General features: G+C 43.3%; 1 protein-coding gene across 2 annotated transcripts in view; it reads right to left on the bottom strand.

The window, feature by feature from the left end:
- Window positions 1-22,302, bottom strand: part of SPNS2 (sphingolipid transporter 2) — a 174,786-nt gene that overhangs the window by 53,404 nt on the left and 99,080 nt on the right. For both annotated transcript variants that reach the window (XR_006276179.1, XM_038376274.2), the window contains exons 4-6: window positions 7,462-7,613; window positions 5,157-5,223; window positions 705-847 (exon numbers count right to left, since the gene is read on the bottom strand). Coding sequence is in view for 1 of the 2 variants with exons in the window: in XM_038376274.2 (XP_038232202.1) it covers window positions 705-847; window positions 5,157-5,223; window positions 7,462-7,613 (362 nt within the window). In the remaining variant the exon portion in view is untranslated. The remainder of the gene's footprint in view (window positions 1-704; window positions 848-5,156; window positions 5,224-7,461; window positions 7,614-22,302) is intronic.

A 22,302-nucleotide genomic window follows, 5' to 3' on the forward strand; every position in this document is an offset into this window, starting at 1 on the left:
CCATGGAGACACCTGTGAATTAACCACAACCACGTGTCCGAACACCCTTGTTCTTGCTGACAACACAGGGAAGATGCACTAGTCATACTGTCAGAAGGAACAAGATCACGTGCAAGTTCCACTTTTAACTCCATGGGCAATCTGCGGGTAAATGGAGACATGCTCAGAGGCAGTCGTAGAAACACCCTGAAAGCGAGGGCACCAGAATGACTGACACTGTGAAAGTGTGGGTGCATAGGCATGTGGAACTGTGTAAGCATGGGTATACCTGCAAGCAAGTGCAGGCATCTGTATATCTGCTCCTCAAAATTCACTCTGACATTTCATTTCCCCCCCTCCTCAGGAAGGTGTCTCCTTGCCTGGTGCCCATGAAGACAGAAAAAAGGGCGAAAAGCCAGTAACACCATTTGCTCTTTCATATGTTTCCACTTCCATACTTGAGCTTCCCTGAAGCGAGAACCAGATGTGGACCCGAGAAAACCCTCCAATCTGAACCTTGGACAGGGTAGATCCAAATTTGGATTGTAACTGGGGCCAATTCCTAGAAAACACAACTGTGGTTTCCTTTCTCAGGCCCAAGGATCATGCTTTCTGCTGCTCCTCGAGCATTGCCACTTGCAAATCGAGCGTTGCCACTTGCAAAAGCTAGCTCACTCCCAGGCTGAGAGTTAAAGGCCAAGCGCATTTTAGCAGAGCTCTCTTACTTTCTGATCAGTGCCTTCATGTCTCGTAGCCATGAAGTCCGAGCCTTCAGCTGTCCCCCCAGCTGTTCCACGTTGCCTCTTTTAGCAGCAGGTACAAATATCAAGATGAGTGTCCCCGTTATCATGCCTAGGAGTGGAGATACCTGGAAAAGAGGACCTGGGAATCAGCACAGGAAGTTGGCAGTGGTTACCACGGCTAGTCAAAAAGAAACAGATTGCTTTAGTTTCATTTCAGTGGCCAGATTCTTTACATCTGGTCTGAATCTGTATGTACCTACTGCCGCATCTGCTCCTCTCCCTCCTTTCTCTGTCACTGTCGAGACTCTTACTTACTCTTGTAGCTCAGCTTTGGAGATGCTTGTGATTAAGGTGGTCACATTCTGTTTTACTGCTGTACCCAGCTCATCTTCTGTGACATTTAACCCTTAGGAAGCCAGCTTACTCCTAGGTGAGCTAGGGGTTGGCTAATTTCTAGAAGTATTTGAAGGATATCTGGGGTGGTATGCCAGGAAGGGGAAAGGTTTTCTGAATGTTGGGAGTCACTTTCTGTTCTTTCCCGGACTTTCTCCTGTGTGCACATGCTCCTTGCCCACCTCTGGCTTTCCATTTTCAGCCAGTTCCTGACTGCTCCCTGCATAGGACATTCAAGATGGAGAGGGAGGAAAACAGAAAAGGACACTGAGGCACACAAGGATTAGGTCTCCTGACTTCCAGTCCACTACTCCAATGACTAGAGAAGATTTGCATCATCCAAAGGATCCCAGAAGGCTTCACAAGCTCTAAAACCAAACCACCTGTCTACTACTGAGATTCAGTCATCACAAGGTCGCAACACATCGCTGTTAAACAGGGCACTAGAACACGACGGGTACATCTACCCAGCCTGCAGCAGCGAGCCACCCAGTGCGGGCCAACGGACTTGTGCTCGTAGGGTGTGCGCTAGCACTGGAGAAATAGCTGCATACACAGCACTTTGAAGTTGTGTCTCAGGCTCTGACGCCCGGGGATGGGGGTGAGCTTCAGAGCCCAAGCTCCAGCCAAAGCCACAACTCCAAAGTGCTGTCTACAAAGCTATTTTTAGAGTGCTAGTGCATACCCCGCTAGACCAAGTCTGTTGACCCGCGTTGGGAGGCTCACTCACTGCTGGGTAGGCATTCCCTAAAGGGGGACACTATCAATAAGGCCGAGGCCTCCCTTTTGATAGGTGCAATTTTTACATACAAATTCTGTGCCAGCCAAATGAACTGTAGGCTCCAGTCTGAGTGCTGGTGCCTCAGAATACCTAACCTACATGTGCAGTGCAAAACTGCAGGCCCAACAGAAGGCAGGTCCCAGTTTGGTTGCAAAGAGGAAACCTAAAACATGGGGGGAGGGATAGCTCAGTGGTTTGAGCACTGGCCTGCTAAACCCAGGGTTGTGAGTTCAATCCTTGATGGGGCCATTTGGGATCTGAGGCAAAAATTGGGGATTGGTCCAGCTTTGAGCAGGGGGTTGGAATAGATGACCTCCTGAGGTCCCTTCCAACCCTGGTATTCTATGATTTCAAGACAGGAAACTAAGGAAAATACCTCATTCAGCTGAAATGAGGAGGAACTTATGGCTGGAAGAATGCAAGTAACTTAGCTGAAATTTGGCCAGGACACAATGCCCCTAACTCTGGTGAAAAGTGCCATGGAATCCTAAAGGACTCCAAGTTTTCCTGATTTCTGTTTTATTTATCTGAAAGACCTGCTCCTCCAGCAACACAGCATCCTCTGGCACTCTACTGGGGCACTGGAATTATTACTGAACCAGAGAGAAGACTGCCACGTATGAAGCACCTCTACAAACACTCTGGTTCTTCTTCTGGGGTCTCTCATCCAAGTAGTGACCAGCGTGACCCTGCCTAGATTAGGATATCTGATGAGATCACAAGAGGTGACACAGTAAAGCAACACCCCTAGGAAATAAGCAATTACACTCATGACACTACTAGATTTAGGGCTTTACGTTACTAGATTTAGGGCTTGTCTATATGAAGACACTCAAGAAAATTAATCTGAATTAATTTAAGATGTGAATTGAAAGTGGATGAATTAAACCACATAAAACTCCTCTCCTGTTCAGAATTCAAGTAGTCTTTATTCGATTCAGTTTAATTAACTTGTGAGTTAATGACGTTTAACTAATGCATTTTAAATTCATACCTTTAGTAAATTGGGATTAACTTTCATAAGTGTCTCCATGTAGACAAGACCAAAAGACCGACCAACGTCTCCTGATAGTTTCCATATGTTTTGTACAGTCAGGTTATCACTGCCAATTTGTTGTGATGTTTGCATAGAACCTGATGGAGAGATTGATGCACAGCGAGCCTGGGATGTACAAGCACAGGAGCCCAGAAAGATTCTTGCCAGAAACAAAGGTGGAGATCTCACTTGAAGAGAAGGAAATTAATGGTAACTTCCTGCATCAAATAATACCGTTAGACCTTTCCAGCAAGGTTTCTCAGCCTGTGGGTCACAACCCAAAATGAGGTCTCCAGAATGTGTCAAAGAGTCACTTGGGCGGCCCTGGGGAGGGCTGCAGACAGAGCCCATCTCACAATCACCCTGCAGTGGTGGCCTCGGTCCCTCAGGACTGACTGGGCTCAGCACCCCACTCTGGGCCTTGCGACCTGGTCCACACAGTCGTAGTGCCACTCAGAGTTGGCCCAGCCACCCCTCTGTCATGATGATAGGGGGCTGGCTGGGCCAAATTTGAGTGAGTGATGCTTTGATACCATGCACCAAGTCACACCACCATTCGCACAGATTTGGCCTGGCTGGCCCCCTGTTAAGGGGGCTGGCCCAAATCTGAGCAGTGCTGTGACCCCAGAGGTTGCAACACCCTGGAGTGGGGAGCTGTGCCCAGCCAGGAGCTGCCACTATAGTATGCATAAGTGTATTTTTTTTTAAGCATTTATTGTGTTAATGTGTATACTATATATTGTGGGTATGAAATATTTCCTAAGCCGGATGTATTTGGCACTAAAGCTATATCCTGGGTCACGCCATCAAGGTTTACAACTGGGTCCTGAGCCCCAAAAGGTTGAGAACTATGGCCTTAGGGTGCCTTTCATCTTGATGCACTAGGCCAGCATGATCCTATGTAACACATCAGTCTCATTTAAGCACAATGGGTTGAGTAAGGGGCTTAGGCCTAGCGCTGCTCCTCTGCTCAGAAGTCAGCTTCACCCTTAAAGCATTCCTGCCTTTAGGTAAGGTGGCCAATTTTCTGGCATTGGCATTACACTTCATGGCATTACACTTAATTCTTTTCATTCTAGGTTCCTGGTTGGAATCTGCTCCCCACTCAGCTGGCTGCCGATGGACTATTCCCGGTGACTTTACTGGCTTCTCATTTCCAGCCGCCAAAAAGTGCCGTTTGTTTGAGGTAGGGAATCCACGAATTTCAGCACCTGCTGTTATAAACTGCATTGGCACGAGCTTCATGCAATTAATTGCCTTCAGGAACTGCCAGCCCGGAGAGAGCATCTCACTCAACCCCGTGCTGGCCAGACTGTCAAAGGCCAAAAAGCAGGTTTGCTGAGCCATTTCCTGCCAGCAATTTCAAGACATCACTGTGTGTGTATGTGTTTGTGTGTGTGTGGTTTATTATCTTTTCAACACATTTATCAAGGTCCCTAGAGGTTAAAATAGAAGGAAACTGAGTGTCTCTGGGCAGAAAAACAAGCGGAAACTGGAACAAAGTGTTTTTTCCTCAAAGCAGGAGTTTCTTGATAGCAGGGGACTGAAAGGCTACAGAGTTGATTTAAGGTTCCTCCTATTCCCCAGCCCATCAAGAAACCACTGTTGACTGATAATGAAGTGATTGGAAATATTCTACTCCCAGGCAGGGAAACAAGCACAAAGAACAAACAATAAACACCTTTCCCTTTTTGTCTAGGAGCTGCATAGTTTAATCTGCTACATGCTTAATATTTGTACACGTATCTTTCCAGTGCTCCAGTTTTTTAATCCTGCCCTACCAAGAAGTCCTCTTCTGCCCTAAACCTCAACCTGTTAAATACTGTTCAGTCAGAAGATGGTGCTGCCCATGGATTATGTAAAGCAGAATAAAACTTGGTGAGGTAGCACCATCTTCTTTTGAAATGGGATAAAGACTGACAATGACAAGTGCCAGCTTATTGGAGTATGTTGGAAATTTTCAATTTTGCTGGGGGAAAAGAAGATGGAAATTTCACCCACCTGCAAAACTGCAAAAATTCTGTCCATTTGTTGGCAAAATGTTGATGAAAAATATGACAACGAAATTTTATATTTCAAAATTTTTGACCATCTGAAGAGCTGGAAATTTTCAGAAAGTTTTCATGAAAGTTACACCCTGTTTTCTGGCCAGCTCTAATGTTTGTGTGTGTGAGTTCACGAGGGATATTTTAACAGACTTATTGACTATGAGACAGGTGCTTACCCGCAATGCCCAATGCCAGTCTCCTGCTACTTGCTTCACGCTTGATCCAGTGATGTATCCCAAACCACTGCAAAAAGTACAAAGAAGGGAGCCAGTTTTAATAAAGTGCTATCGGTGTAGCTGTTCTCAAAGAACGTGAAATGCAGACAAACAGTCATGGTCAGTTGCCAAGTCTGCAAATTCCCTTTTCCTGCGGAGACAAGAGTAAGCATCACTAAAAGCAGAAAAAAAGTGGAGAACGTGTAACTTCTAACAGCATGATGGGTCCAAATATCCTCTAGTTTGATGGAAATTTACCTACTGATCTGAACTTCACTGCAGGCCCTTTGCCCTATAAGGGGTTGAAACAAAGCCCTAGGATCCAAAGACTGTCCCATTCAGATTCCTACATCACACCAATCTCTGCAATAAGCTGAGCACCTGTGTTTTTGGGCCCAGACCTAGTATTAATAAGAAGTGCCATCAAGTTTATACTGCACCAAACAATTTAAATGCCATCTGTTAATTTAACAGCTGTTGTTCCCAAATATGCATCAAGAGACTTTTTTTTTTTTTAACAAGTTCATAACAAAAATCTTAGAAGAAAAAGCACATAGGGCTGATAGGCGATCATCATAAACCTGTCAGGAGGTTAGAGAAACCAGCAGACTTTCAGCCAGGTATCCCAGAATTATGATCAGGTAATAAAAGGCAGCTCTAGCTGAGTGGTCCAGCTGGTGAACTGCAGTGATGCTTCCCTATAACAAACGAACAGGCACGAAATCGATCTGAAAAGCCAGCATTCAGCGCAAAGGCTGTTCCAGGGTGGCTGACTGTTGCCAGACACTTTTATTCTACAGCTTTCTAAGACATAAAGGCACCTGAGTTACCATCAATACCATTCAGGTAGTGAGCCATTCACAGATATAGCTCCAAAACCAAACCACGGATCCAAACTCCATTAGACCTTGGAAAAAATCAGGTCCAGAGCCAGACGGAGCAACTGGGGCCCATTTCTAGCCATTTGCCATTATCAAGCATGTTTGTCTATGGTAGGAATTGATTTGTTGCCAATCACTGCTCAGCTCAATTCTCTACGTAAGTGTTCAGTTTCCGAGGGCTGTTTAGGAAAAAGTTATTTCCATCAGTTAAGGACCAGCCATTTCTTCTTCCTGAAGAGCAAAAGAATGTTTCAATCTTTGTTTTAAGGCTACTACCGTAAATTCTAGCTGGCGTATCACCACCCTAATCCAGATGTTTTTCACAGCAATGGTGGAGTTAACTGCTGTCCAGGTTTTCCCTTTCTGGAAATGAACTTACTGTGCTACTTCTTCAGAGGAAGTCATCTGTTTCTGGGAATCTGGATCCACATTGTCTGAGCCCACCCTGTCTACAACCTCACAATGCAGGGTCAACCATTGTAAAAAATACAGGATCTCTCTAGTCCCAACAATCAGATACTGCACTGGGCTGATAAGGGAACTCAACTGAAAGAAAGTGCCTGGGGAAATAATTACTCAAAGACTGAGACTGTCTGTTACATTCATCAGGAGACTATGGGCTGTATGGTCCTAGACGCCTCTGCGTAAATTGAAGCATGAATGCTCCTTACAGCAGCTCTTCTCAGCCTTGTCTACATTAGACTTTTAAAAGTAATTTCCCACAGTGGTCGCTGCAATGGTGGGAGTACTATCAGACTGGCTACTGTGGTTTTAACCACTGGGTCCTCTAGAGTATCGCAGCCAAATTTTGCAGATTCAAGTAGGTCGGAGTTTGAATGTAAGCTAAAGAATGCTTTGGAAAGGCCAAAATTTCAAGAGCTAAATTGTGACTCTGACCTGCACTCTCCAATATTCACATGCCTTAGGGAGATGTGCCTGCAATTACACTTGCACAGTTTTGACAATTTAGCCCTTAGTAATCTTCTAGAGTATATGGTAACTTGGAGAAACTTGACTCAAAAAGGCCCATATCTCACATGAATATAAACAACAACTAAGAGAACTGGTATATTATTATTCATCAGTTATACAAGTAACATTGCTGTTATTCCAAAAACATATATGCTAAATAGTTATTTTCTGTTTTCATCCAGCTCTGTTAATTGTTAACCTCACGTTTATTCCATGCAAGGGTCTTAAACAAACTTGCACATGAATCAGTGGCAACACAGGTACCAGCACCTATTTCTTCTAAGCAGCTCCTACTCTAGCCATCAATCTGCAAACTTTTCCCTACAAAAGAATTCAAATCTAAGAAAATGTGTCTTTCTTGTCAGCCGCTTCGGATGTATGGTAATTAAAGAGAACAGCAGTGGACTGGTTACCTGCCAAGAGGGATTGCGAAGTAGAAGACAGACAGCATGAGGGTTCTGGTGTTTTTGGTGAAAAGGTCTCCTATGATGGTGGGAGCGATGGTGGAATAACTGGCTTCACCGATGCCGACCAAACCTCGTGAAAGGACGAAGAGCCAGAAATACTGAGGGAAGCAATAAGAAAAAAAATTAATCAGTCTTCAAAACGGTTGATAATGAAACAGTCCAGCAGGGAAATGCAAGCCCATGTGACCAGTGAATAACACTTACCGCCCTCATCCCACTGTCACTCTTACCACTCCTCCTTATGTTTCTATTCCCAGGGAAAATGTCAGTGCCATATTTCTGTAGTGGTTTACACATATTTTAAAAAATAACTGTAATAATAAACACTTGCCCTAATTTGCATTCCAGAAGATGTTCCAAGCCTTCTGGCTATGAAGGGTCCACTGGCAGCTAATATGGTTAAAGAATGGGAAGCAGGAGATTCTCTTTTCACTCTCAGAGGGAGGCTCAACCATAGGAGGTTTATGGGTGTAGACAGAGCGACCCTATAGAAGGTTTGCGGGGAGCTGAGCTGATGATGACTCTCATATTTGGAGGTCTTAAATGATGAGTATAAATCCTCTGTATCCAAGTTGCCACAGAGCACTGGGATGAAAAGTCAATCCTGGTGCAACTTTTAAGACATTACAAAAAGTATGGAAGAGCTTCTCCTGTCAGCATAGATAATCCATCTCCCTGAGATGCGGTAGCTATGTGGACAGGAGAAGCTCCTCCATTGACATACCACTGTCTACACTGGGGGTTAGGTCGGCATAACTACATCGCTCAAGGGTGTGGATTTTTCACACCCCCGAGTGACTTAGTTATACTGATATAGATCTGTAGTGTAGACCTGGACTAACTTTGCCCAGGGATCATTGATCTGCAGTCAGTGTGCTGCTTATCAGTAACAAAAGCGGTTTCCGGGACATCCTATCCAATTGTACCCATTGCACAAACGTAAAGCCGACAACAGAAATCACTTGGAAACAAGTGCACTCTCTGCAAGTAGTGGAAGTGAGCAGACTGAATACAGACCAGAATATGTTAGAAAAATGTGAGATGCAACAAACTGAAATTTAATACAAGCCAACATGGAAGAGGAAAAGGAATTTTCCACAGACGTCACGGAACTAACAGAACTTATTTCCTGATGGTGGCTCCCCTCAGATCTGACATTGTATAAAACACTATAAGTGCCTGATTTTCAAGCAAGCTTCTCTGTACGCTTGCAGCTTTCTGGCTGCAACTGTTCGCAAGCATAGTTTATGCCACTTTGATGTCTAACTACCTGATGCAGTAGCACAATCAATACTTAGACATCAAAGCAACATGAGCTGCACTCAGAAATAACTGCGGATGCAGAAATACAACAGCAATTAATTGCAGCTGCAGACTAAGGACAAAGAAAAGGGCTGGGGGAAGCCAAATTTTAAAAATCTAACCCTTACAGGTCCCCATATACTATCACTTTTGTTATCCAGTAGGTCACTTGGGAGATTTGGAGCCATATGGATGATACTCGGCCCTCAAATGCAAAAGCACTTTGCAAAGGTGAGTATGTATTATTGATTCCCTTTTACAAAGAGGAAACTGAGTCAGTGAGAGGGCAATTTGCCCTAGGTCACACAAGTCTAAAGTAGTGCTGGAATTGGAACTCAGGTCTCTTGATTTCCAGGTTCCCTACTCTAACCATGCCAAGTCCTTGCTGAGATGAGCTGAGAAGATGGGTGCTGAAGCACCTGTTTTACCACATATACACCTGCTGGTAGACAACTTCAGTGCTTTCTCTAAACACACTAGCAGTGCTTTGCACAGTCATCATCAACCTCTTAATTGGATGCCAGTTCTACCTTGGAACGCATTTTCTGAACGTAATTATAACTTGCTGGGTGTTTGCAATTACAGGTATAATTAAATGTCTCCTCTAGCCCTGTCATACTGAACAGATGCACCTGGGTGCCTGCAGAAAGGGCAACATCATGACTCAAAACAGTTACATTATGTCCATTGCCCAATGCTAAACCATCGGGAATGCTGTGGAGATGCACTGCCTGTGACTGGCACACTAGTAGCCAATGTGGTTGGGATAAGCAGCATTATTCATATACATGCTGAATGCTTTAGTGAGGCAGAATTAGAACTGGGCAAAACTGGAGGCTGGTTTTGGTTTGCACACATTCATCCGCTGGTTTCTGGTGTTGCAAAATCAAAACCAACCATGGTTCCGATACAGATCCCAACAAGCGATGGAGATGGGGATGGGGATAAGGAGGCTCAGTTCCAGACCAATAACCAGTAAATATGAAATGTCAACCATGACAGGAAAGTGGCAAACTTGTTGACATATAGGACCTTTCTAAAACTTTATCTATATGAAAATACCACCAGAGAGATACAGTAACAAATACAATTCTCAATAACCATACTGCATGGGGTTTACTCTGACCATTGCTACTGCAATGGTGACCTCTCAAATCTTGCCTACAAATCTTATGCAAAGCTTTCTCCCTGTTGCTAACACCAGTTCAGTTCCACCAATATTGATAATGTTGGGCGTCCTAGTGGACTTAAAACACCTGCAACCCCGGTAGCCTATCCACATCAGGGCTCATTCTCACACAGAGAGCCAAATCCCCTTTCCAGTATTTCTGCTGCACTCCCTCTCTCATGCTTTGAGAGTCTGAAGATATGTCTACACTACAACAGCATGGCTGTGCCACTGCAGTGCAGATGCTTCCTACGCTGATGGAAGGGATTTCTTCCATCAACCTAACTGTGTCTGCAGTGGAGGTTAAGTCAATTAACTACGTTACACAAGATGCAAATTTTTCCACAATCCGAAACAATGTAACTAGGTTGACCAAAATTTTAGGGGCAGACCAGGCCTGAGTGATGAGTTTCTGACTCGAGATGGTGATCAACGTAAGACTCGCATAAGAGAAAAACAGCATATAAAGATGTAAGCAATGCTACATTTCACAGAAGGCATCTTCAAGGCAATGGACAAAAGCACCTAATCAGATGTAGCAGCTAGGCGGAAGATATAAAAACAAAGTCAGATTAGGGCATTATTTACAGTCATATCCTAAGTACTCAACCCCGGATTAAACCTGATTTATATTACTGAGAGATTTCTCCAAGGAATTTCGATAGCACCTATCATCTAAGTACCTAAGTGATAAAATTACTCAATAAGTCATTTCGCTGTATGTACCATAGCCTAATCTTCCAAGTTTAAAACACAGTGGACCATCGTGTTAACAATTTTCTTGTCAATGTGAAAAGAAAAAGCTCACTAGGTGCCTAGGGTAAAGCATGGTCCTCTCGCAAGGAAGCGGACATTTTCTTCTGTCCACACAGACAAAAACAATCACCCCCAAACTCTTATGCTATAACATGCTGAGGCCACAGTCATGTAGTGAACCAATAGGAAGTCCACAGATGTAAAATAGAGAGAGAGAGAGAGATGTACCATACACGTACATTCATAGTTCCAAAGGCCAGAAAGGACCACTGTGATCATCTATTCTGACCTCAGACTTGCATGTCTCTTCCCCATGAGTGGGTACGATAGTTTCCATTAGGTTGAATCCCTTTCTTGCTGTTGTTTTTCCTTTTTGTCACACCCCGAGACCTGGGCAGAACAGTAAGACACATACCCTGGCTACCCTGTCTGCTCTGGACCAAACTGCCTCTGAGAACAGCATGAGTAGCAGAGTGGGAATTGTTAATCGAATTTTACCCTTTCCCAAATAAGGATTGGTATGTATTAAAGAAGTTTATTCCTTCAAATATTACTGCGTAGTTCTTCCGTAATTTGTTCCCCTGTGCAAACGCTTCTAATTGTGCTGGGGAATTCTAAAAGCCTGAGTCAGCTTTCAGTACTTATGCATATTTTCAGGTTTCAGAGTAGCAGCCGTGTTAGTCTGTATTCGCAAAAAGTAAAGGAGTACTTGTGGCACCTTAGAGACTAACAAATTTATTTGAGCATAAGCTTTCGTGAGCTACAGCTCACTTCACCGGATGCATTTGGTGGAAAATACAGAGGGGAGATTTATATACACACACAGAGAACATGAAACAATGGATTTTATCATACACACTGTAAGGAGATCAAACACTCTCCTTACAGTGTGTATGATAAAATCCATTGTTACATGTTCTCTGTGTGTGTATATAAATCTCCCCTCTGTATTTTCCACCAAATGCATCCGGTGAAGTGAGCTGTAGCTCACGAAAGCTTATGCTCAAATAAATTTGTTAGTCTCTAAGGTGCCACAAGCACTCCTTTTCTTTTTTGCGAATACAGACTAACACGGCTGCTACTCTGAAACCAGTAGAGATATGGTGTCTCTGCCACTCTTGTTGTACACTCCCCTGAAAGCCACGTCACCACAGGGTGTACCACCAAGAGGGGGCAGTGGAGTGGATGGCAGCAAGGCAGGAACTGTGGACCTGGCTCTTCTCTTCCAGTCTCTTTAAGGGAAAATGTAGCCTTTCTCCAAGTTCCCAGGGCTTTACTGCTTTGTCCACACATCCCACTGCTGGAAATACAGGGTTGTACATAGTCATAACTAAAAAAAAAAAAAAAGGAGTTTTAGAAGATGTATAAATCTTTATGATTCAGGGCATAAGCCAACCACTAATAGGGGCTGGCAGTAATTTTCTCTGGGGGTAGGCTATCCCCTAACTGCCCACTGCTGGGTTTCTTCCTTCAGCTGGACTGACTGAGGGGGGGACACTGGCCTAAGAGGTCCCTGGACTGATCCATTCTGCCAAACCCTACAATCCTGTTGAAAACTAGAGACCAAATTGAATCCTTACTCAGTTCTTAAACAGGCACAACACACATTGCAAACAACAGTAAGGGCTTCATTATTGGACTCTACAATATTTAAAAGGCACCAAGGCATTGCAATTTTCTGTAGCACACACACAAGAGGTTTACATTAACATCTTCATACTGTTTCTATTCCTGATCTCACACATCACATCAGAATTCAGTAGGCCAGGACGTCCTTTGACTAAGCTGTACATGTGACTGCCTTTCATCGGGTTTGAACGAAGCCCCTCATTACACATTTAGCCCAGTGGCACAGACCACTGAGTGAGTAATGTATGTTTTAATAGGTCTAATAATAAATAAGTTAACAAAAGGAATTAGGTCACAGTTCTCTACAAGATTAGTTGCCACTGATAAACCTATAATCTGCCAAAGTATGCATAAAACTCTGAAGAACCAGCCATGTCTAGAGAGCCATGTGATCCGTAAGCCTGGACATTAAGCATCTGAACGTGAAGTAGCTGTAAAGCATCCCAGAATACAAAGGAAATATTAGCTTGTCCAGATTAGGGAAATTTGCACCGGTCTAACTATATTCAGTGCTTAAAGTGGACTGAAAAAAGCATGTGTGTATGGGGGGTGTCCTAAAGAAATGGAAGTGACATCACAACTGCCTCTCCCCCTAATCACCACATCAATTCTGCACCCCAGCCTCATCTCAGTTCCTCCTGCAGCTTCTAGGCCTCTTCACCCTGCCTGTTCTGTCCCGATAGGGGTGGGACTGAGGGAGGGGAGAACTCGGCCTCTTCTGCAGCAGCTCTGATTGATCGCTCTGCCCCAGGAGGCAGGGTAGTGGGGAAAGCAGCCAGGGCTGAAATGTGCGCCCCTCAGCAACCTGGCCAGAGCTTGAGAAATTTTATTTGCTGGGCCCATAACCTAGCACACTTTAAGCACTGACTACAGTGGAGTGGCTGCACCAGTGAAAATCCCTAGCATAGATGCACTGCAGGTGTGCAATACATGTTTTGCACTGGTGCAACCTTGTCCACAACACAGGATTGCAACAGTATAGCTACTTTAATTGCAACATGTGAACATATTCTTCTATCTGACAAACCCACAGAGTTGACCTCCTAAAGATCCCATATTTAATTTCCTTAAAGGAGGCTCAGCTCCATTTAATCACGGTGTGGACTGCAGAGAGTTGCTAACATGGCATTACGATTATATTCATGAGGCATAATTCAGCATGAGGAGTCAAACAGGACCTGTATTTTCTGACCAGATGAATATCACTTTCTGCTGTGTTCCATTAACAGCTTTCCCAAACAGACCAGCGCTGTGTTAGGTTCTAATGATTGAAGTTGACACACTACACCTTCTGCCGCAGGTATGCAAAGGCGTTCCAAAATCATGATGCAAGCCAGAATAGCAATGTGCTTCTCTAGTGTGACTAATAGGACTGGCAGCTCTGAAATCACAGTTCAAATTTGAGCTCATAAATAGACGCTCCATAGGAGAAGTGAGCAATGAAATGGCATGAGAAACGCAGGTGACATATTTCTTTAAACTCTCCTGCAAAGACGGAATCACGTTTAAGAACCTGCGGGTTTCCAAACAGCACAGGGACATCCTCCCTCTGAAAAAGATGAGTAGATACTGGAGACAGCTGTAAGTTATTTTTGGAGACATGGTGGGGTGACAGTCGTTGCTTATGGTGGAAGAGATGGCCCTAACGATAAACTCCTGATCTGAATCCCGCAAAAACTTTTACAGGTGTTGGAAATCCATAACTGAATAATGGATACAACAAAAATCCTGGATCCAAACATCCCAGTACATTCTGGATCCATATCTAGATTTGGAATGCCAATGATACGTGCCTCAACTTTATTATACACCTGCCCACAAGAGCGCTCTACCCTACAATTTCGTGCATTGTCAAATTAATTTAAAAAAAAACACATTTTGGGGGAGATGAGGGGAAGATATTTAGTGATGATGAAAGTTGCTCTGTGAACAATCCTGGAGAATGGGGTCTTCTGTAGAACATGTACAGTTCAGGCCCATAGAGACTGAATTTTTATATCATCTGATGGCCATTCCAGGATCTATGAACTGAGAGATCTTTGTCTAGCTCCTCAAGAAGACATGTCCATGCCATACAAACTACCTCAACAAGAGGCACCTAAGCCCTTTGTTGGGAGTGCCAGCACAGATGCCAAAGTCTGAATGAGCCATGAAGATGAGCCAAAAACTGAGGGCCAGCATATAAGCACGGTGCTGTCCATGAAAGACTGGCTCCCCTCTAGGACTGAGGGCATGCTAGGAACTTGTTCAGAGGCAACAGGTAACTTGTATTAGAAAAGGGAATTTAACTAATATAGAAGTATAAAGCCTGAGGATGCGTCTTCACGTTTATTTTCTGTGTAACTTGTACATATTTGCTTTTCCTTACATTTCATCTCTGAATCTATGATTTTTCAATTAAACAAACTTTTTGTTTATTTTTTTTTTACCACTAGCTTGCCTCTATTGTGCAAGCTGTATGGAGTGTATCCCCCAAAGTGAACTGATAACTGGGGCAGGTTTCATTCCTTCGAGTGTGACAAACCATAAGGGCAAAGTCAGAGTATCTGGTAGTTTAGAACTCAGGGAAATGGATTTGTGGGGTAATGGGGCAGGGGTCTCAGAAGCAGAAGAGCTGTTGGAGTTCACCCTGCAAGGAGTAATAGGTGGGTGGAAGCCAGGGTGAGACCTTTATTCTTGCAGGCTGGCAACTGCCATCAGAGCTCGATCTTAAGGCATGCAAAGTTACAAGGCAAGCTCTGTGGGTGTTTGTGTGTGTCTGTGTGTGGTTTGAGGCTATGAGTTATCAGCACTGATGCAAAGCTATGAATTTACCAGCATTCACTTCTTTGTCTTAAACTTGCAAGGGCACATAGAGGCTTGGGTGATGGGCACTTGCTTGGCAGATGCACTTATAAACAACCCTCTCCCCCCTACAAATCAGCTCTCATCAGACATGAGTCACATTCGCAGAGTGGCCGAGGGGAAGCTTTCACTGCAGCTGCTGGTTCTGTTCCCATCTGGTATATTTAGGCTTGGCAAAATTCAGTTTTTTTTAAATAATTTCAACAGATAATATCCAAGTTTATTTTTAAGCATTTTTAATTTTTTTATGGATTTAAATTTTCACATTTGTGGGAATTTTTTGGGGGGGGGTCAAACAATCAATTAATGACAGCTGATATTGAGATTCAAAAATTTAAAGCTTTATAGCCATTAAAACCCAAATTGCCAACATCACATATCAAAATATACAGAGTATCTGCATGAAACGAGGAAGTTCTCAAGCGGCATTTTTTTTTTTTTCTTTGCCTCTCTGTGCATTTCAATGACTATGAAAGGAAGTGGTTTTTGGTCTGTTTGTGTGGGCTTGGTGAAATTGACCCATGTACTGATGAAACGCCATTCCTTCCAAGCTTAGGTATATCAAGCAGTTTTCAGCGCTCCTCATCCTCCCTCCCTCACCATACCCTTCTCACCCCATCCAGGCTGTCACTAAATCCTAGCAAAAAGAAAGGGAGTACTTGTGGCATCTTAGAGACTAACCAATTTATTTGAGCATAAGCTTTCGTGAGCTACAGCTCACTTCATCGGACGCATCGGATGAAGTGAGCTGTAGCTCACGAAAGCTTATGCTCAAATAAATTGGTTAGTCTCTAAGGTGCCACAAGTATTCCTTTTCTTTTTGCGAATACAGACTAACACGGCTGCTATTCTAAATCCTAGCAGTTTTTCATTTACAGTTTCTCCAAAATCTGACCTTTCCTTTAAGATGTAGTCTGCCCAGAAAAGTTACATCAGCTGAGCTATGTCGGCCAGGGCACAAAAAAACCATAGCACTGACCAACCTAGCTAGGCCAATACAACCCTCTATGTAGAATCAGCAAGGTCAATGGAAGAGTGCTTTTGGCAACATAGCTAACTTTGTTCAGGAACGTGTTGTTCCTACACTGACAAAAAAAAACCCTTCTGTCAATGTAGATTGTGTCTACGCTTCAGGGCTATGCCGGCATAATTATGGCAATGGTCTCCGTAGCACAGACATACCCTCAGGGCATGCGTAACACTAGCCGCGCTGCACCTGTGCCACTGTAGAACAGACACTACAGCAACAGAAGGGCCTGAGAGTTGGTAGCTAGGTCGACGGAACAAATCTTCTGTTGACCTAGCATTGTCCACACCAGGGCTTGGGTTCGGTTTGACTCTACCTAATTTTGTAGTGCAGTCAAGCCTTCAGCCTCTACTGAAAAAATCCTTTTCCACACCTTGGATCATCTCTGGTGTCAAGTACTGCAGTCTCCTCCTCACTGGCCTCTCTCACCTTTCACATGAAGCTCAAGCTACTTGTCCTTCCCTGCTTTCTTCATGGCTCTTCACCTCCATCTGTGACTATGGCCTGGTCTACACCAGAAAATGAGGTCGACCCAGCTATGTTGCTCAGAAGTATAAAAAGCCCATACCCTGAGCTATGAAGTTAAGCCGACCTAACTCCCAGTGTAGACAGTTCTGGGGTGACGGAAGAATTCTTCTGTCAACCTTACTACTGTCTCTCAGGGAGGTGAACTATCTAGCCCTCAGTCTCAGGTCTCATTCTTCCTGCTCCCCCTCAACACACACACTTGACATGTCCTCTTCCTTCTCTACTTCAGGCTCATCTACGCTGGAACTGGAGAAACTAAGCATCAGTTTTAATCCATGTTTAGTGATTTCAATACAGGCCTGCGTGTGGACACTCTTATTTCACTATTGCATCAAGAGGACACGTTTATTCCCAAATTAGAGTGTCTAAACACAGACTGCATTGAAATAACTAAAGGGTGTAGATTAAAATTGATTCAGTTACTTCAGTTCCCAAGTGTGTGTGTGTGGACAAGCCCTCAATGAGCAGCTGGTAAAATAAGAAGGAAACTTGTGTTTGATTTTGCAAAGAGCTCCTGCAGCTTCAAGAGTATGTGAAGCTTAATCCTGCAAGTAAGTGTGTGTGGGGAGTTGGGGGGACGGACAACAGTAGGGTGCACAAGTGGGGCCATTAAGATTAAGTTCAGCACATGGACTGATAGTAAATCTCAAGTCCCTTGCACACCCTTACGCACAGACTAAAAAAGGAGCCAGGCTGGAGTACGGGCATCTAAAGAAATCTGTGCTTCAGTGTGATCCTCAGCATGCTAATTAATGAGGCGTACAGCTCTGCACTCCCCTCTTCAGTCTCAATCCTGCTCACTCCAGCAGCCTGAGTGTTTCTGAAGAGCCGTGTGCCTCAGATTGGCCAGTGGCACAGAAAGACCTCTCAAACACTGCTTTCCAGAAGGTGAAGCCCTTTCAAATCTCCCCCAGGCTCAGCTTTTACGTACAGTAATTTATTCCTGCTCTAAGATTAGTTCAGTCACACTTTATATTTAAGAGCATTTTTCTAAAGGGTTAACAAATGACTACTAAATGTTATACGCATGTTACAGACATGAGCAGTACCTATTCTAGATTACTGAGCTGTCAGCCTCTAACAATTGTTTAATCATTTATTAAAGTGTCTATTGATTTATTAAGCCTTTAGAAACTACCTTTAATATAAACGGTGGCTGATTTTTCTAGTCCCAATAATCTAAAATCAACACCTCAGTTTTAACCAATTTCGACTGCTTTAAGTATCTGAGAAGCTCTCAGTATCACGCACTTGTATTTAGAACACCCTCCCCCCCCTTCTGAAAAGTTTGGCTGCGATTAGTATCCCATTAGGAGAGGAAGGATTTCAGCAAGGAGAAAAGGAAGAAATTGTATTTAAATATAACAGTGAGGGAGGGAGATGATGCTAAGTCCACTAGCCTCTTCTCTAATTGTTCCTAGTATTTGTTAATAGCTTTAGCTCTCCCTGGTGACTTGTTCAGTCACACTTGATTGAATACGGAGGGTTTTATTTGGAAATATACTTGGGATTTGCTTGAGATTCTGCCTGATTAAAATTCCCTCTAACTTTGTCAGATTTACACCACTAGTTAGTACAGAAACATATCCAGTGAAAGGAGCTTGGTGGGAAGTTCCCTCCTCATTACTTGCACCCTTAGATCAAGATGTTTTACAAATGGGTGTCTACAGGTATGGCTCTAAGTCTCTATTTAGGCACCTAATTAAGCATTCGGATCTTCAAAAAAACAACACAAACAAAAAATCAAAGAGTACTGTGCATCCCGTAGCTCTTACAAATCTATTCAAACTCAACAGGAGCTGCTGGGTACTCATCATTTACAAAAACCAGGCACCTATTTCAATACCTGAATACAGATTTAGGACTGATATTTTCAAAGCTGCTTAAGGGATGTCCAATTTCCATTCAGATTTAAAAGTCTCAGCCTTGAAAGCCTGACTTCAGTCACCCACTGTTGAAGGTCTTGGTTTTAATGCAGAAGACCTCAATCTGCCCCCATTTCTAACCTATCTGGAGCCTTGGAGACTCCGTCTTCACATTTCAGATATTTTCAGGTAAAAAAAAGCGAAACTCTAAGCCCACTCCCCACCATCAACTGATTAAGTAATTTAATTAGAGGGTCCAAACGACAGCCTCAGTATAGGCAAAGGCAGCAATTCAGTTTGGTAACTGAAGTACCTCTCATTTGACTGTGCTGTCTTGCAATAGAAATATTACTTAACACTCACATTGGCGAATTTTATATGCTTCTTGGTTTAGCCTACTGATCGTTAATATCACATTAGTGAAAGGGGCCTGAAATGGAACTGAAAGGAACCTAACAGATCAACTTGCTTACTCACCAGAATATCATAAGGTGGAATATTACCTGGATGGCTGCTTATAACGTATAACTTAGATGGCTTAAAGAGAGAGGAATATTAGAAACCTACATTACTGGGGCTTGGTAGAACATTGAGTAAATGCATTAGCCTTTCCTCATCCCTGAAGGTCTGAGTTAAACCACAAGCAGAGAAGGAGCCTGGCAGTACTATGCATAATTGAGTAGTGGTCATTTGTCCACATTACAAAGCCATCACACAGTTCAACCAGAGCGGACCTTCCAGAACCATCAGCTCTGGAATATCTTGATAGCTGTAGGTCAGAAGCAAGCTGTTTTCACATACTTGTGAGGTGGTAAACCTTGTACTAGCACTTACAACGAACACTTCTGGCTATAGCCAATGTTATCAGTACCTCACTTTGACAAGCATAGATATCCAACATAGTCATCTGAATGGGAAACAGGAAACCGACACTGTTTGTTCTTAACAATAAAGTAGACCCAAGGTTTTTGAAGCAAAAGGACAGTAAGGGCAAAGTTTTCAAACTTGGGTACTTAAAACAAGGCACCTAAACAGATATTCAAGACACCAAATAAAAGTGGCCAAATTCTGTGGGATTCAGAGCCATTCAGAGATAATTTCCATGGGAGCTGTGAGTCCCCAGCAATGCTGAAGATCAGTTAACTTATTTAGGCAGGCAAGTACAAAAGAATTGTCCTAGGACTTGTCCTCACTACTGGGGCAAGTCGACCTAACTTATGCTACTCCAGCTACGTGAATAATGTGGCTGTAGTCGACGTAGCATAGGTCAACTTACCCCAGTGTCTTCACTGTGCTGTGTCAACAGATGCTCTCCATCTGATGCATTCAGTGGAAAATACAGTGGGGAGATTTATATACACAGAGAACATGAAACAATGGGTTTCCAGCAGGAGAGTGAAATATCTCACCTTAAGTGATCACTCTGGTTACAGTGTGTATGGTAATACCCATTGTTTCATGTTCTCTGTGTATATAAATCTCCCCACTGTATTTTCCACTGAATGCATCCGATGAAGTGAGCAGTAGCTCACGAACGCTTAAGCTCAAATAAATTTTAATCTCTAAGGTGCCACAAGGCCTCCTTTTCTTTTTTTTTTCAACATTGTAACTTCTGCTCACTGTTTGTCATTCATTATACTTGTCAATATTGTAACTTCTGTTCACTGTTTGCCATTCCTTACACTTGTCTATTTTGTAACTAACTCCATTTTAACTTGTCCCAAACTCCATTTTAAAATGCTCACTTCATTTTGTAAAAGCTTGCTGCAACCTGCGTTTTTGCAAAACCCTGCTGTAATCTTATTAGTTTAGTTTAGATGTGTGAATGAGGTATGGATGGATGATGGAATCAACCTCCAGCCCCAGCCTGTCCTGATGAAATAAAGTGTAAACACCCAAGGGCTGAACATGCAAACAGCACTGACAAAGTAAGAGGAGTCCACCCTCAAAAGAAAAGAACAAAAGTACAATTGAAGAAACATCAAAGCCAGGTCTTAGGCTGAAAGTCATGTCTGAAATTGACGGGTGATCAATCACAGCGAACCCAGAGGCAGCGTGACACAGCAAGACCTATAGACTCTAGATTCAAACTAAAGCCTACAAAAAGGATGGGTGAGATGGAAGACTTTGAAGGGGAAGATTCTGCTGCCAACATGGAAGGGCATCAGTGCACGTCCAACAGAGACCCAGCTCTTTCTTATGCCCGGCTTTCCTGGCCAGTTAGCCGCCACAAGCTACGAACCCAAGCCATGAACTCAAGCTACATTTAGGACTGGTAACCATACAGCAGCTGCAGAACTTGTGTGTGTGTATGAACGAATGTGTGAATGAATGTGAAACTGAATGAAATGTTACAGCTATAACTGACTGCCTACTACGATTCTTTCTGTATTCACAATAAATGTGACATTTTGTCTTATCCCATTTAATAAGATCCTGCTGGTTTTTATTTTATTGGTATAAGACTCATACGGTGAGAGACATTGTACACTCTACCAAACCACGTTTAATTCTCCAGAAAGTTTAGGAACAGAATCACATGGCCCTTCAAGGCCATCGCAGTCTAGCAAACTGCTTTCCCTTCCAAACTCGTTTGGCCAAGTCAGGCTTCCACGGTATTGAAACGCAGCATGCAATGCCATCAGTAATGCAATGCTGCACACTGGGAAGGCGTGCAGCTGTCTCATTACCATCATTAAAAGGACCACATGAGGTTTATGGGCACTTTATATTTACTCACTTTCCCCTGTAACATGCATTTAGAAGCTTACAAGCATTTCTGTCCTTGCCAATTCAGTCCTTTTTAATTTAAGGAACACTTCCCTCCCCCTCCATACATCCCCTTAACTTTTTGAACAGGGCTGAAATGAACAATGATAAAAATTATTTATGAAGCACTCCCTAGCACTTAGTAAACATTCAAGGAGATAGGACTGACAGACACTCCAGCACCCTACGCAATATGAAATCTCGGGTTGTGCACCATCAAGCTCAGCTCTGAGAATCCACAACAGCTGCAGCAGGACAAACAAAACACTGACGTTACGAGTCTCACAAAAATAGAGACCGCTTTAAAAATGTATCCTGGCTGGCAATGCATTAAACACAAACACAAGCACACACACCCACCGAGCTTCCTCACTGAATAGCTCAATCAAGTCTAAAGGTCTTTCCCCACCAGACAGCTTAAAAGCTGAGACGGGATGATTTTTGCTCTTTTAAATGTCAGTCACCCTTTCTGTAATTGGTGCTGACTGGCAAGCTTTCCCAACTAATAGAAACACGTACAGGGACATGCACAGGGATTTATTTATTCACAGAATGGGACAAAGATATTTAAGACTGCAAAGCTCTTCAGGGCAGGTCCGTCTTTCTGTTATGTACGTACATTGCCTAGCACAACAGGATCCCACAATTTCAGTTGGAGCCTCTAGCTGCTACCAAGATACAAATAATAAATGAAAATAATCATATATAACCAGGTCCATTTAAAGAGACAGGTTCCGATCGTACAACTCCCATGAAAGAAATTAGAAGTCTGACTGACTTCCATGGTAGCTGGAGCAGGCCAACAATGCATAGACTTCATGGGGATGTCCTTTACGTGTACCAAACATTTTTCAATAGCCTAAACATCCAACATCTTCCTAAACAGAGAGGGGAAATGC

The sequence above is a fragment of the Dermochelys coriacea genome, chromosome 17 (genome assembly GCF_009764565.3).
Source record: "Dermochelys coriacea isolate rDerCor1 chromosome 17, rDerCor1.pri.v4, whole genome shotgun sequence".
NCBI classification, from domain to species: Eukaryota; Metazoa; Chordata; order Testudines; family Dermochelyidae; genus Dermochelys; species Dermochelys coriacea.